The sequence below is a fragment of the Tauraco erythrolophus genome, chromosome 1 (genome assembly GCF_009769465.1).
Source record: "Tauraco erythrolophus isolate bTauEry1 chromosome 1, bTauEry1.pri, whole genome shotgun sequence".
NCBI lineage: Eukaryota > Metazoa > Chordata > Aves > Musophagiformes > Musophagidae > Tauraco > Tauraco erythrolophus.
In genome coordinates, this window is record NC_141465.1 from 121,012,690 (window position 1) to 121,030,191 (window position 17,502).

The following is a 17,502-nucleotide window of genomic DNA, read 5'->3' on the forward strand; positions in this document are numbered from 1 at the left end:
ACTAAAAAAATCTTCATAAGTATTGAAATTTTACATAATCAGTATCTAAAATTCTATGAAAAAGATTCATTTCTTACTAGCTAAAGACAACAGTAACACTCCAAATGGAAAAGTCAATCAACTAGTACTACTCTGATACAGACCACAGTATAGCTTTTGCACCCATCAATCTAGTTGAGCCTGCAAAACACTGCAAGAACCCTCCATAAACATCTTTTTCAGATCCCTATTTAAAAGATAACCATTTACCTGCCTTTGTCGTGGTAATCTTCACTTTGAACCTAATAAATAAAATGCTGATATCCAAAAGTAACTATCATAGGAAAATAGTAGCATATAAATTTTAAATCCTTACTTCTACAGTTACTGACAAAAACTTTTTATTTACTTATCTACAGTTCATATTGTGAGTAAATCACTTGCAGATTTTCTCTTTTAACACTTACATTCTCTTGAAAATGTTCAGGGTGCATTCCTCGTACAAAATGTAGAGCAAACATTAGCTGATCAGCCTGAAATAAAAGCAATAAAAATGTGTTCATATGTTCATCACAAGTCACCTTTCCACCTTTTTTATAAGTAAAAAAATTTCCTTAATTTCCTTAAAGACCTCTAATTCCATAGTAGTGAGTTAATGACACATATCCTAATTCAAAATTGCTACACACCTCTGCAACTTAGAGACAAACACTAACCCAAACCCTGTATCTAACTCCATGTAAATTCAAGTGAAGAAGATAGTTAACTCTTACACTCTCAGTATTTTCTAAACTCCAACCTGATCACTCACAGTGAAAATTTTTCCTACCAGAAATCTCCTCTCTGTGCCTTGCTTTTGAAATCTTTAATCTTTTCTGATATATAAAAATAGCTGCCTTCCAATATTCAAAAGATGTGATGATCTATTGGAAGGCTTCACATACTCATGACTTCAAATACAGACTTTAAATTATTATGAAAATATTTAATGAGAATCTACTTGGACTTTGATAAACCAAAATCCTTAGAAATAACTGCTATCTCTGCATCCCCAATCTGGTGTTGATAGACTGGGTTGATAGGAGAGGAGAGGAGGTGGTGTAAAATTTTCTAAGATGTCTCCGTTCTCACTGATCAAACTCCAGACTTAGATGACTTGTAGTACTGCTCAAATCATCTATGCAGATCTACTCTGCATTCTTCAGTCTGGTACTATGAGACAAACACCTCCTGTTAAGACTGTTCCTTGTCTCTAAACTGGAAAGACATGGTCTTGATGGATGGACCACTCGGTGGATAAGGAATTGGCTGGATGGTCGCTCTCAAAGAGTTGTGGTCAATGGTTCAATGTCCACGTGGAGGCCTGTGACGAGTGGTGTTCCTCAGGGGTCGGTACTGGGACCAGTGCTATTTAACATCTTTGTTGGAGACATGGACAGTGGGATTGAGTGCATCCTCAGCAAGTTTGCAGATGACACCAAGTTGTGTGGTGTTGTGGACATGCTGGAGGAAAGGGATGCCATCCAGAGGGACCTTGACAGGCTGGAGAGGTGGGCCTGTGAGAACCTCATGAAGTTCAGCAAGGCCAAGTGCAAGGTCCTGCACGTGGGTTGGGGCAATCCCATGCACAAGTACAGGCTGGGTGGAGAATGGATTGGCAGCAGCCCTGAGGAAAAGGACTTGGGAGTGCTGGTGGATGAGAAGCTCAACATGAGCCGGCAATGTGCACTGGCAGCCCAGAAAGCCAACCATATCCTGGGCTGTATCAAAAGGAGCGTGGCCAGCAGGTCGAGGGAAGTGATTCTGCCCCTCTACTCAGCTCTCCTGAGACCCCACCTGGAATACTGCATTCAGCTCTGGAGTCCCCAACACAAGAAGGACATGGAGCTACTGGAACGAGTCCAGAGGAGGGCCACGGAGATGATCAGAGGGCTGCAGCACCTCTGCTATGAAGACAGGCTGAGAGAGTTGGGGCTGTTCAGCCTGGAGAAGAGAAGGCTCCGAGGTGATCTTATAGCAGCTTTCCAGTACCTAAAGGGGGCCTACAGGAAAGCTGGAGAGGGACTTTTTACAAGGGTGTGTAGTGATAGGACAAGGGGCAACGGATTTAAACTGAAAGAGGGCAGATTTAGGTTAGATATAAGAAAGAAATTCTTTACATTGAGGGTGGTGAGGCAGTGGAACAGGTTGCCCAGAGAAGTTGTGGATGCCCCATCCCTGGAAGTGTTCAAGGCCAGGTTGGATGAGGCTTTGGGCAACCTGGTGTAGTGGAGGATTTCCCTGCCCATGGCAGGGGGGTTGGAACTAGATGATCTTTGAGGTCCCTTCCAATCCTAATCATTCTATGATTCTATGATTCTATGAAGTAAAAATTAAAAGTGAAAGGCATATCTATCCTAAGTTTTCACCAAGAAAGCAAGAAGAGGAAAGCCACCTGATTCAAATACAGAGCAAACAAGAAATACATTAAGAACATTATACATAGGAACAGGGGAACAGATAGAAACAAACAAGCTAGCAGGTAGAGATTTGGGGCAGGATGTGAAAAGAGAAAAGAGAATATTACAATGGGGCTTTTCTCTTTCTTTTTTTTTTTTAAAAAAAAGAACAAATAATCACACAAAACCTCATCATGACAGCTAGGTCAAATACTCACACTTGGGAATGCTAGAAATAAGAGCGAACATAATAAGAGTGCTCAGAAGACTGTGAAGCCTGGGGCTGGCTATGAAGCCAGAATGAGGGAGATATGAGGAGCCAGAGGTAAAGCAGAAGCAGGACTAGACAGAATAGACTTGTCCATTAGAAAACTTCTCTGTGGAGACATGTGCATATCATATTTTAATTTTTAGTCCTCCCCATTTTGCATGTTAAATATTGCAAACATAATTTTTTTGCATGCATTATGTACCTACTGATATGATACTGCTTATGTGAAGTAGATCAAGTGTTGGTTGCTGAAAGAATTCTTTCAAACCCAATGCACTGTATAAAAGCCAGAAAAAATACAATCTTACCTTAAACAAACAACGACAAACATATTCATACACTGTGAGTTTCAATGAGCCAATAAGCGAATTGATTCTTTCCTCAGTATTACTTGAATCCTAAAAAGAAAATTTGGATTTCACAAATTCATGTGGAACTAAAAATCTTTTATGTAATCTGTAAATTTCAGCAGAATGACACAAATAGTTTGGACTCTTGATGACACTAGTTCTAAAAACATACTAATGAACTCTGTTACAGCTATCAAGGAGCAGATGATAAAATGAGAAGTTCATGCTGAAGCATTAAGAAATGAGTATTTTGGTCTTGAATATTTTGATTAGGAACATTATATCACATGATATATAAGGTAAATACATAAAGAATAACGGTTTCTTCTCCTAACGTTAATATCTTTGAAATCTCATAGCTTTCACTTGGAAAAAACTGCTTATGTATTGAAAGATGATATTTAATGTTATTAAACAGGTATGTTGATGCTAACTGTAGTTACTAAACTTCCAGACAAATTTGGCCCAACAGAAGTAAATATTAAAGAAAATAGTAAATATATCTTGTCCTTCAAAGCTTAGAGACTAGAAGCTGTAATTGTAAGAGGAGAAAACTGAAAGAAAGATGAGACAAAAGAAGAAAAGAAAAAAAAAAATGGAAAAAAAAAGAAAAAAAGAGGGGGGGGGAAGGTGAGGGAGGTAACTGGTAGTTATTATTTATCAGAAATAATTTCCTTTCTACCATGCTGGAATTTGAAGAGATGAGTTTATAAAGGGGGACAATTTGGATTCACAAGCTGATTTGACTAATACCTCTCCATGTCTAAAAAATTGCTTTGGAAAATGAATAACCGGATAGAGGAGAAGAAAAAATGAAGAAAGCAAAGAAGGTAAAACCAGAAGTTGAGCTTTAAATAGGTAACATAATAGGCAGGAAGAAAAAAAATTATGAAAGAGTGTCAAAGTAAGAACAAGAAGTTAGAAGCTCATGTTGTGGAAAACAAGCAATGGGTAAAGAGCTTCCAAGAGGGCAAGTTTGCATAGTCAGAACTATGGTCCTGGAAGGACAGCTGTAAGCACAGATGCCAGAATAAAGGGTAATCCAAAAGTGACATGAAAAAAGGCTGGTGAGTGCCATTTTAAAGCAGAAGCAAAGAGAAAGAAGATGAATTTTGGAGATACTGAATAAAAAGGAAATGCATCGTTACTCAGTGTGGCTTTTTAGACCTAAAGAGTGAGGCAACAAGGGATAAATCCACAACCCAGTGATTCAGTAAGAAGAATATACTGGCCATTAGCATACTGAAAAGTAAAAATTTTATTTTCAACAAGACAGGCTGCATGCATGTTTACAAACTGTATAAAAGTAGATATTTGATCTTCTGTCAGGTAACTGAACCATGTAGAAATATAGGTCTTTTCTTATGTTACCCCTTGTTGATAGAATTATCGTTACTTGCAGATTAGATCATTAACTTATTTAAATAAACCCTTTAGTAAAGTTAAAATCAACCTTTTTTTTCCTAAATCACCTTATGTAAAGAGCAAGTCTGAAATTACAAGTAAGAGTTACTTTGTTTTCAGACAGTACAGCAATTTTGCGATACATATGTAATGTAAGATCATTAAAAATTCCATGTGCATGTATTCTGAATATGTAAAGCATCATCAGTCCTTATACATTATTATACATTATTTTTTAAAAATGTCCAGAACAGCTAACAAATTCTAAGGATCAAAGCAGATTGATTCTTCTGCAGCATTAACAGCTCCAGGAAGACAACATACCTGCTCGCTTTGCAGAGCCCTTTGGAAAAGTCGCAGGAAAGCCGCCAAACTGAAGCGGTACATATTATTAATTTTGGACAAGTCAGAGATAATAAAGTACATCTTGCTAGCACTCTCAGCTAAAGGGAGATAGGCGTCCCTCTCCTGTGGTTAAAAAACACACACACATATATAAAAAGCCAATACATTACTGCCATCTACTGGTTTTTGCATCCCATATTCAGCCCACGGAAAAACATCCGGATGACTCCCACTGCTCTAGAAAACCGAATCCTTTCCGATTCTTCAAATTTAGGGACATGCACTCAAGACTTCAACACTATCTTTAGATTTCTAAATTGGAAGAAAGCATTTCTAGCAAAAATTGTTTAACTTATGAAAAACAATTCGGAAATCAATCTCTAGGGTACTGAGGCCTCTCCCCACCGCCAAACGTCGCAAAATTCAACAGAAAATTGTAAACTAAACAAATAAGAACACAGAGGGAAAACTCTGTAATTGTTACAAAAACAGCCTTCTAGATGAATAGCATCACCAATTATCTAATTTTTTACAATAGCAAGAGATGTATTAAGTAAGAACATCCATATGAGCCATACCATTTGCCATAGCAGGTGGCGTAAACAAAGTCAAAACACATTATTTGCCAATAAGTCCTTGAGGAAAATTCCTTTAATTCAAACTGTCAGACTTTAAATCATATAGCTATTCACCATGTGTAAAAAAAAGGAATTTAATTACTGAAAATAGTTTCTGTACTTGCATATCTCAATTATCTTTTACTCCAAAAAATTAATTTAGTATGTTACTGATCTTGTACTCCTGTGGATGTATATATCCTCTCTATATAGAAGATGATTATTTTTAGCAGGAAAAAAAAACAGCACTAGAAGATTAAAATAGTCTTCTACCTTATCAAGGAAACTCTGAAGTCTGAGAGATTCAGCAAGTGATTCTTGGATGAGTGCACTACTTGCTTTAGTCTGATTCAAAGATTCAATCAGATCCTTATTTTCTAGTATATTGCCTTGTGATGTTGCAAGTGTCTGGAAAAAAAAAAAGTCATCTATGTTACCTCTAAAGGAACCATTTTGGAAGCTGTCCTTACTGACCTGTAAATATTTCTGAATCCTTGAATGCATCAAGAATGCACTTGAAAGTACTAGAAAGCAGGTGGTTATTCAAAAAACTGAGATGTTTTAAAAGAAATGCAGATCATCAGGTTCTGAAATTCCAGTCGTCAGCAAGCTTTTGAGAATGATTTCTATGATCAGAGTCTTACATACTAATATCCCCATGGTAAATTCAAATTAGAGTATTTTTTCTTCTATTTACCTACCAATTTAAGCTGAAATTGGCTACTTGTAATGACTTCCTGTACCCAGTCATTCATTTTCCTTCAAAAACATTCCAATATCCCCTATACAATTTAGTTCTTATTTCCAGCTGAGATGAATATTTACAATTACAACAATTTCAAATCCCTTCAAAACCCTTGAGATCACTCCATATTTTTCCTGAGTTCTCTTCTAATTTCACTTCCAATAAGAAGTGGGAAAAGCTTGAGTGATTCACTATTATTAAGGTTTTTCACCAACTTTCGGTAAATACACTTCAATACAATTTTTTTAGTCAGACAACAACACAAAATTGGCTTCTTGTCAGCTAAGTCAGTTCTGAACAACTACCTGTAGGACAGCATTTCAGGATATTTTGGAGGCAGAGATTCACAAGTTAGAACAGTAGAAAGCACTTAGTTCTCTAGCTGAAAAGAGTTTAGGGCAAGATCATCTGTTTTTTCAAGGGAGTCCGATTCTGCTATGAGGAATCATAGTGTGAATTATGAGGTAGCCACAGCATGTATGTCTTCACTCCATGACCTTCAGAAGAAAACCATTATAGTACTTCAGATGGAATGCTAATGTTGTTTTAGAATTAACTTGAACTTAGCTAGATCACCTCCAGCACTGACTTCGTGGAGAAAGTCACTTGTAGCACCCGCCAGTTTCCACTGAGCTTTAGGTTTCTTTCTTCAGGGTGAAAGAGTATTCTGACTTCAGTGCTAACAAAAATGCCAAAGTTGAAATCAACTTTGGTGTTAATACTTGGCCACTTTTTGTTGCAGATATATTAGGCATCAATTACTTGAAATCTTGCACTTGATAATTCAGATTGGAAAAATGTGAAAGATTTTGGAGTTCCAAAACCACACAAGAAGTCTGTTCGAAAAAGTGGACATTTTTTTGTTGCAACTCTGAACTCTCAACTTCTGGTAGAAATTTTAGATGTTAAACAATGATCAAATTTAAATACCGAAATTTTTTTAGAGAACAAGTTTCCCTCTGCCTGTAAGAGAAATCTGCCCATCACAGTTTTTGAAAAGGTTTGAGGTTAGTATTTGAGACTTAATAGGGAGATTAATAGGGACAGTAAATGTGGAAATTCATATCACATTAGATAATTATGTGCAAAATTCTAAATTCGAGCTATTAAGGGCCAGTCTAATAAAATTCAGTTTATCACTTTTTGAGGAATCTGTAAAAACAACTAGCAGATGCTCAAGTCCAATGTGCTGCATACTGCAGAGTTCTGGGACTCATCCTCAGACTGAGGGTTTGGAGGCAGCAGGTCAATCTTCCTTCTTTTAGAAGGCAGATTTGAGGATTCATTCCTATGGGCATGAGGTACAGTTTTTGTGAAATCCATGACAAGACGCAAACAAAAAAGAAAATAGTTCTCTTCCTCGGAAGCTACCTTTTCTTATAGAGCTGTACAACTGTTTCTGAGAACAACTACTTTCATTAAAAAGGTAAATTGAAAATTGAGATTATTAATTTTAAATATGAGAAAGAAAAATGCTAACTATAAAGAACATTACAGTTCATTGCTAATAAGAAGCAATTGTGGAGGTTTAAAGTTTTACATGTCTCTCAACAAATCTTTCCATCTTCTACTGGGAATTTTTCTTTCAGCATTTTTGCTTTCACAACATAGAATAATTTCTCAACTTGATAAAGTATCATTTGACATGATACACAAGCTTAAAAATGCAGCTTTTTAAAAAACTCATAATTTGAAAAAATTAGTATAATTTTAAACCAAGTTTTCTCTTTCTTAATGTATTAAAATTAATGAAATTTCTAATCAATCTAAACCAGCCTACACATAGCCCAACAATTCATACATTTAACTTTGTCAATGCTTAATGTATTGAAATACTACAGTTTCATGTCAGATGCACATATTTTATCTACTTTATGCTCCCACAGCCACAGGCAAATCATGCTTTTATTTTCTCAAATCAAAAATTCTGAGGGCTCATTATTCCAACACGTCCACCTTCTTCATTCAAACACATAACAATATGAAGGCTATCTTACTGATCTAACAGACATAAGAGAGGTAAATTTATTTTACCTCCAAAAGAGATTCTTCAAGCTTAGCTAACTGTATCTTCTTATCTTCTTCTTGTTGTAACAGTTTTGTCTTCTGCTCTTCCAAGTCCGGCTTTTCATGCTGAATTGTTAAAGCCAAAAGCTAAAAAGACAGGAGATTATTCAACAGGATAAAAACCATTTTAATATTTCATAACATATAGTCATTAATTACATAGCATAATATATGATCACTAATTACACAGCAGTATACAGTCTATATTTTTGAAAGTAGACTTCTGAGGATTTAGTCACTTGCACCAGGCATCCAACAGCTTTAAATCTATGCAGATATCCAGGATATCCTGCAGTAGCAAGTACAACCCAGGAACAACTGTAAGCCATGCCCTTATGGGTAACATCAGATGCAAGCCAGGTGAGATACTCAACAACATCTCAAAAGGCACCGTATCACTGATTCACATCCTTTTATACTGAGACCTAAACCTTCGCACCTCAATCTGAATCACATCTGTGTTTAAATGACTGGCAGTCTTCATTAGTGTATAAACCGTTATCAGATATAAAAAGAAGTAGGTGAGAGAAACCACAAACTGGAAAGAATAGCAGAGATTTCTTTCCAGCAAGTCTATCAAAAGCCAAATCCCTCTCTTGCCAACGAAGAGAGAAAACACAAAACAAAGTATTTTTTTCCGTATTTCCACTTAAAGAGGGGGTCAATTCACTTGGTTCCATTGTATGATGTCAATTCCCTACTTCCAGTGCAGGGAGGAAATCCATATGCTTATCCACGTTTCACATTTTGAATTATATCTTACTTATCAACATCTTATTTACATCCCATTCTAAGCCACTTGTTAGTTTCAAAATCTTGTTTCATACCAAACAAAGAAGGTTTTTTCTTCCCTTAATTTCCTTCTTTTCTTTTTTTTCTCTCTTCCATCTGTATGCTACATTTTGCTTCCTAAATGTTACAGAAAAAAACCCTCAAAAGCTACTAGAATTTTGGAGGAAGTAAAATATACAGCTTTTTGATTTCATTACATTTTTCCTGTACAAAAGTATCTTGATGCTAGCATTACTCTCTAACTAGGACACTGGAGAGCAGTAACAGAAATGTTTCCACAGTACCATAAATGCATCTTGAACAGAAAACAGAAGCAATTAATCTGTTGCAACTGAAGTCATGAGACGGTTCCCATTTTCTCTATTGGACTCACTTTGTTCCAAAGTGCATAAAACCAAAATTTTAAAATTTAAATTTAGTTTCAGCATCAATTTTACCACTTATATTTGTGTGCTAGAAAATATTTCCGTGACCAGTAATGCAAACTGCACCATAGGGCTTCTTCCAGAAGCTGTGTGTAGCTACGAATGTCCGCCACACACACATTGTTTTATTTCAAATGCCTACCTGTCCTCTTAAGCCACTTCCTGTTGTGGTAAAGTTTACTTCTGTAACAATAGAAGAAGCATCAGGTGGAATGAAGGGATGTGGGTTCCTTGTTGAGAGAAAAAGACGGAACTCTTCATTATAATCTATCATTTTTTCACCTATTTGTATAGCGTAACGGGATCCTGCAAATAATAAATAGATGCTATGCTCACTCTGATTGGAACGTTCTAGAATTATCTGAAATTGTATTTGTATACTACTTTATGACCAATAGCTGCAGATATATTTCATAAAATTTATTTATAAATTGTTCAGAAAGAAAAATAAATTTAGAAAATTTAAGGAACATAATCTCTCCTGCATTCTTAGACAAAAAAAAAATGAAATAACATAGCACCAGTGTAAGAAAGTTACATAGTGAGAATATTTAATACACCAGAGTAGCATGAATGGCAAAAAATGTACTTGAAGTAAAACTAATACTAAAGAATCTTTGAAATCTTCAAACAACGAATAGGAGACAAAACACCACACATGATACACTGGAGAAGCCTCCTTTTGTGTAAGAATCCTGTCATAATTCAAACATATTCATTTACATTTCCACACAGGTACACCACTCTATCAAAACACACTAACCATAATTGCATATTGGCTAACTAAGATGGTTCCACACTTTCTGAATGTAATCCAAAACCATTAGATTTCATCTCTGGATCTGTTACATTTGTTTGTAGAAGGTTCATATTGTTGTACAATCATAATTCTATTAAAATATTACTTTCTGTGATAATTGTTAGAGAGAATGTCTATGAAACTAAAGATGTTGGAATATCTAGTCATTAGATTGAAAGAAAAATATTCTATTAAGAAATATCCCATACATTTGTCTTATCATAAATATACTTAATTGAATCACAGTATGAAACAAACAAACTATTACATTTCTGCTTTCATGGTTTCAATCTCTGTTTATACTCCTAATATTTTGACATTTCTCAGTATGCCTTTCACACAATTAAACTAGTATGTATGGCCTCTCCTCACCCTCCTTCCACCACGTTTCCACTATAACAGGGTCAGAAAAGAATAGACTCAAACAATCACATGACTAGAGTAAGATTTTGCCTCCTGATACTAAGAAGGAAGAACAAAATTATAAGATGAAAAGTTTCAAAGTGAAAATTTCCTTTCCAGAGAAATTTCTGAAGTGGAACAGTTAGGTGCTTCTCTATTTTTAGCACTAGGAGCAGATCTGAAAAACTCTAAGTATAAATCTCTTGCTAAAACATGGCTAGAGATGAAAATCACATATCAATTTTGCTTCTGTGCCAAGGATCAGAATAAATTTTAGGCCCATGCTGTAAAAACGCCAAACAGAAAATGAAAGCTGTTTATTGCAGTATATATATTCACATTTTTCTTAACGTTTCATTCCAAGTAATGAAAAGATGTGCAGTCATCACAAGCAAAATAATGCAGACAGGTCCCCACCTCCACAGTTTGACAAAAAGAAGGAACACATGCCTGCTTGTGAAATGACCGAAAAGACTCCAGTAGTGACCCATTCTCCCTTCTCAGAAAACAGCTCCCTAGGGCGGACTCGCACAGGCATTAACACAGCTCATTAACATACAAAAGAGGATACCTGAGCATTGTGAGCAATTCCCCTTAATAAACTAGTATATTGCAATTTAATCTGCTTTCTCCACAGTTTTGCAGACATTCATCTCTTAATTTGATGGAGTAGAATCACTTAAGATGCCTGTAATACTGTATTTCTGCTTTCCAAAGTTCAGCAGAAGCTAGTGAAAAAAAAGAAGTTGTAAAGAAGTTCTGCCTAGCCTCCTACAGATCCCTGAAGTCACCACTTTGGTGGTGCTCTCAACTTTTACCAAGGATAAAAAAGCAATCACAGGTGTAATGGAAGAATGATTTAAACATTTTCTTTTCACTAAGCAGACCTTTCTGATATAGGAGAAAAACGTACCTAAGAACTCTACAGCATTTGAATTTATTTTTAACATGTATTTACATTTAAAGAATTACTGCTACCTCATCCCCTATTAGATCTCAGTATGAGATGAAATGACAGCAAAAAGGAGGCGGCCGGAGCTATTTTCAGTCCCCAAAGTTCACACTGTAAATTACACGCGCAGGCTGTGGTATGCACTGAGGAATGAACACGTGAAGTAGAAATACACTCACTAAGGATAACGGAAATATACTTTAATTACAATAATTTAGAAAGTATTTAAAACATACATGGCTGTATTTTTTTAATCCACTCAGTCCTTTTGATATAATTTCAAAATATGCAACATAATTCAACACAATTCATGCTGAGATACTTAAACTATTACTATTTATCTTTGCTAAACTTTTCAACAAAATTTTTCATATCAGCCTTTTTAAAGCAACTAAATCCAAAGCAGTTATATTTAGAGTACATTATCTCTCCAAAGCAGAGATATTGTAAAATGTAATTTTTTTTTTTCCTTTCCAATTGCATCAATTAGGGAAACTCCTTTCATCAAATTGCACCATTTTGGTGATCTCTATGACTCCCATTCCAAAGTCACATCAGATCTTTGTGCCTTCTTTAGTTTCAGACAAATGAAAGAGAAACAGCAACACCAACATTCTAAAATTCTAGCTGCATAACCAGTTGTGTAATTTCTGGTCTAGTTAAGGCTCAAGTTCCTAAGCAAAACTGTGTTTGAAATTATCACTAGAAATTAACTTAAAATTTAAATTGTGAAGAGTTGATAAAAACATTTTACTCTAATTCCAGTCAAAAAATCTTTAAATACTTTTCAATATTTTTCCACTTACTAAACAAGAACATATCCCCAATGTATTTCATGCACTGAAGTGCTAGCAGCAGGTTAAAGAGGAAAAAACTACACAATACTCATGTTTTTAGAAAAATCCATTTTTTTATGATATATATATATAGATCTAAGCTACAAAAGCTTTAAGCAAGCATTTGTAAAGATCTTGGTTATTTACCTTGAGCAACAAGATCTTTTCTTAGCAACGGGTAAAGTACAGGCTCCACTCCATCCATTTCCTGTATAATAAGTGTTTTCCCAAATCTCACTGCCAGCTCAAGAACGGTTAGGAAGTTGGTGTCCTGGGCAAATAAAAATAAATTCCTTTGATTCAGATTTTTTGAAATATTAACACTTTGGAATGAAGAGGAAGGCATTATACCAGAAACCAAAATCTAAAAATCAGTAGCATAGCTGAAAAATTCTATTACAAGCATCATATGATATTTCAGGGTTTAGCCACAAGTGTTTAATTTAAATAAGTTTGATCTATTCAGCCACTGACATACAGGCAACCTATTGAACATGCCTAGCTCTTGAAGTGCTGCACCAGAAGAGTACAAGTCTACCACAGGTCTTGTGTCACATCTGTCAGGTGCATCTGGAAGTCTTGGCTAGTTAACACTCAAGTAGCTATGTCTCAAAACCAAATCAAGATCTAAGGACAGGATTCACATTGATGTTAAGATTTCTAAACGTAGTCTTTTACGTGTAGATGTCTAAACATCCACATGGTGCTTAAGATTCCATTACAGTCAATGGAGATCCTAGACAATGCAGACAACAGAGCCTAAAAGGTAATCAAGTCAATTAGCTAGCAGAGGAAGCATTCAGTTACCCAAAGATATGTATCCAGTACCACCAGAGAGTATCTAAAAGGCCTGCACAGAGCCAGCAGGGATCTATGAAGACCTACATTCTGTTCAAGCAGTATCTTGAGGCCAGGTGGGGTTCAATAAGGGACTTTTGAATGGCACTAGATGCCCGCCTCTATGTGGGTGCAACTGAGCCAAGCCTCGACACCCATGTAAACAGTGACATGTAGACAAATGATCTGAGGTACCTTAACCTCAAACCGAAATCAAACCTACTGTTTCCAATGTAGATAACACAACACAAAACTCATAGGGAAGCAGTGTATACATACTCCTCAAATCCAGTGAACTGCAACCAAGAATACTGGAGACCTCTCTGTGTACAAATCTTTTACTATCTCCCTCTCAGCAGGAAATACTGATTCTCTTGGAGAGGGCAGCACAAAAAGGCAACCTTGTAGAAGCAATACCAAATGCTGACCCTCTAGTTTTAAATACTCCGATCTCCTCCTTGAGCATATTTTCAGCACTGTATAAGAATATTGTAACCTAGAACTCTACAAGAAATTATATGCTTCATGGAATATAATCACATTTTTAGTGATTGCTATCACACCCTTTTAAAAACTGCTCTCTAAACTCTGGAACAGAGTGAGCTCAAGCAGAACAGAATTTTAAGATGAAGAATAAATACTGCACCTGTTGGTTAATAACTTCCAAACGTGATTCCTTCAAATGTGTCTTCAACCATTCAGTAGCCCGGAAAGAAGGGTCTATCAAAAATGGACAAACTTTACTCTAGAGGAGAAAAAAAAAAAATATTTTTTTTACTGAAATCTGTTTTGTTTAAGAATAAAATTGAATAGAGTCCTTTTTTAATTTCCCAAAATAATGGTATCATCATTTCGAAATCTTTTCATCAACAAACTGTTTAAAGAAACAGTAACAGTCGAATAACAAAATAACAACAAAAAACAGCAGAAGGAATTTTATGGGGTTTTTTTGTTTTTTGTTTTTTGTTTTTTTTAAATAAAGCACCCAAAATCAAAATTCTCAGGTGTTTGTCCCATTAAAGCTAGGCAGTTCTTCACCTTCTCTTAAAAACAGGAGTCTCTATTCAATGAGTATAATCTATGGCTTTCGTTACTCACGACTTCTTTGAAACTTAGAAGAAGAGGTATTATTTTTCCTTTTTCTTTCTGTAGTGAGCAATAATACAGTACTTCTGGTTTTGGACCTCAATTAATTTCAGACAGAATAATGAATATAAGTATTTCACAAGCATAAAGATAGAACTAGTGTTTTACTTATAATCACAAACAAATCCAGATCTCAAACTTGCAAACACTACAACGTAGAATATTTTGGTGATGTTGGCTAACAACATGCATATTGATGAGATGGCAGCTTTTCATTTTAATAAAACCCTTATTAATGTGTGGTTCCCATACCAATACTGTGCAAAGCTTTACTATTTTATTGTACTATATAAAGATATGTTATGCTATACACATTGCTTTCTAAATATTAAGACTTTAACCACTGATGCACTAATTATTACTAATTAAGTGCTCAGAATTTACACAATGGTCACAACACAGAGTGACCACAGAGATGATAGTAAGTCCAGCAAGTGAAAAGAGACCTATTCACAGATGACATGTACATTTAAGATTTCACGGAATCACAGAATGGTTGAGATTGGAAGGGACCTCTGGAGATCGTCTTGTCCAAACCCCTGTCTGAGCAGGGCCACCTATAGCTGATGGCCCAGGACCATTTCCAGATGGCTTCTGAGTACCCCCAGGGGTGGAGACTCCACCACTTCACCTGTGCCAGTGGTTGGTCACTCTCACTACTGTGTTTCCTGATGTTCAGACAGAGCTTCCTGTGTTTCAGTTTGTGCCCATTGCCTCTGACCCTGTCCCTGGGCACCACTGAAAAGAGCTTGGTTCTGTCCTCTTTGCACTCTCCCTTCAAGTATTTATAGACATTGATAAGATCCCCCTGAGCCTTCTCTTCTCCAGGCTGAACAGTCCCAGCTCTCCCAGCCTTTCCATACAGGAGAGATGCTCCACTGCCTTATCATCTTTGCGGCCTTTCACTGGACTCTCTCCAGCAAATCCCTGTTTCTCTTGTACTGAGGAGTACATAACTGGATACAGGACTCCAGGTGTGGCCTCACCAGTGCTGAGCAGAGGGGAAGGATCACCTCCTTTGGCCTGCTGCCAATACTTTGCCTAAAGCAGCCCAGGATACCATTCTTTTCAGCAAGGGCCCATTACTGGCCTATGTACAACCTGGGGTCCACCAGGACCCCCAGGTCCTTTTCTGAAAAGCAGCTTTGCAGCTGGGTGGCCCCCAGCACATGTGGGTATATGGGTTTGCTCTTTCCCAGCTGCAGGACTTTGCAATTTCCCTTCTTCCTGTCAGCCCCTTTCTCCAGCCTGTCAAGGACCCTCTGGGTGGCAGCTTGACCCTCTGGTGTATCAGCCACTCCTCTCAGATTTGTGTCATCAGCAAACTTGCTGAGGGTTTAAACACGTCTTCTCAGCAAGTCTCTGATTCAGTCTGATAGAAGAACACTTTCAGGGTGGGTTTTTTTTTAGATTCTGAGTCCTACTATTCCAAACTGAGCAACTACTCAGATCTCAAACTGAAAGATAGAGAAATATGGACAATATCCAAGTATCAAAAGATGATGAGCACAATGCTTGAGAACTGTACTGTAGATGACATTGGTAAAATACTATGTTTAATTTCAGTTTTAAAAGGATGCTGAAAAAAACTGTACACAAAGAAAATCATTTGAGCTGAGGGAGGGCTTGAAAAAGCTTTTCATGCACAGTGAGATTTTTAAGAGCTCAACCTATTCAAGTAAACAAAAAGATGAAAAAAAGATTTGATTATAGCATGTAAGTAGCTTTAAGGGTACAAAATGGTATCTATTAAAGAGCTTTTTACTCAAACTGAGAAAAGAATTAACTAGATCTAATAACAAGATGATAAAGCCTGATAAATTTCAATTGGAGAAAAAGCTGTAACTAATTTGAGAGAATCATCCAAGCAAACTACCTGTAGCAAATGCAGATTCTCCTCATGGCATTAAATCCTTACTTTCCAGCAGTTCTAATAAATTACTACATTATAACTACAATATTATGTACCTAATTGTGCAATTGCTTTAGAGTATATATATAAAACTATATGATAAAAGTGAATCGTGAGTATAAGCATAGTATTGTCATTCTTTTCTCAAGTATTATTAGCTACTGGCCTTAAGTGAATGGCATTTTGTATCCTACATCACATGGCTAATCTGACGAAATCTCAGCATTTCAAATACAGATATTTTGAAAAGTATCTGCAAATAGCCTTTTCCTTTTTCTGAAAAAAAAATACTAGAAATACTATGCCAAAGTATTAGAAATACTATGCCAAAGTGAAAATATATGGGACATAATCTTCCACTGATTGTATTGGTGTTAATGATTATTCACACTTTGAGCCTGAATGGACTGATACCAGGTTTTGTCTGTTAGACATCTGGAAGAAAATTGTAAAAACCAAAAAGAAAAACATGTGTTTTCTTTACTTGTTTTTTTCCTTTGCTACAGAATACCCAGAGTTACATAAGTATTTGTTTCTCTGTGTGTATTCTGTGGTGCTAATAAAATAACACAAACAAAACAGTTCAGAATTCCAGAATATGCCACGTTACTGAAATTTGTAGAAATTGAAATACTTCCAAGACAAGACAAAAAAACAAATTTACCTGCAAGATGACAAGAGCATTTTCTATTGAAAGGTCATCTGAAGGTAAACCTTCACTTTTCCAGACTAACTCGTCACTTTCTGTACACAGGAACCGCCGTAAATTGAACTCTGATAAATGAAAGAGTGTAACTTAGTGATAGTACTTATAGTCTGCATAATTTTTAAGCATTTATCACTCTATACACAGCGGAGACTGTCTAACACAGTGCAGGTCTGTAGATTTCCTTTAAATTTATTATATTATTGCTTGAATTTATTACTATTAACTAGTTGATGTTACTAAAAATATTTAATGGTGTTATTAACACACATAGATAAAAATGATTAGTGAAAAAGCAGAAGTATTCAGAATGCATTGGCAAATTTACAACAGTTAATGTGAATACATTCATTTACGTAAACTGTTCTTTTTAAGCAAGGACTATAGAGTTAAATCTTAAGAATTTATATTTATAATCTTAATAATTAATAGAATAATTGTAAGAAATAGTCTGTATATACAAGTATTTATTGAGTAAG

General features: G+C 35.9%; 1 protein-coding gene across 3 annotated transcripts in view; it reads right to left on the reverse strand.

The window, feature by feature from the left end:
* The window catches only part of DYNC2H1 (dynein cytoplasmic 2 heavy chain 1), a 186,423-nt gene that overhangs the window by 95,231 nt on the left and 73,690 nt on the right, over positions 1–17,502 (reverse strand). For 2 of the 3 annotated variants that reach the window (XM_086621801.1, XM_086621814.1), the window contains 9 exons: positions 16,982–17,091; positions 13,906–14,004; positions 12,570–12,693; positions 9,576–9,739; positions 8,184–8,303; positions 5,678–5,812; positions 4,767–4,910; positions 2,997–3,086; positions 447–512 (listed from right to left, as the gene is read on the reverse strand). In XM_086621801.1, coding sequence (XP_086477927.1) covers positions 447–512; positions 2,997–3,086; positions 4,767–4,910; positions 5,678–5,812; positions 8,184–8,303; positions 9,576–9,739; positions 12,570–12,693; positions 13,906–14,004; positions 16,982–17,091 — 1,052 coding nt within the window. Of the gene's footprint in view, positions 1–446; positions 513–2,996; positions 3,087–4,766; positions 4,911–5,677; positions 5,813–8,183; positions 8,304–9,575; positions 9,740–12,569; positions 12,694–13,905; positions 14,005–15,456; positions 15,470–16,973; positions 17,092–17,502 lie in introns of all 3 variants that reach the window. The other variant, XM_086621808.1, reaches the window with a different exon arrangement.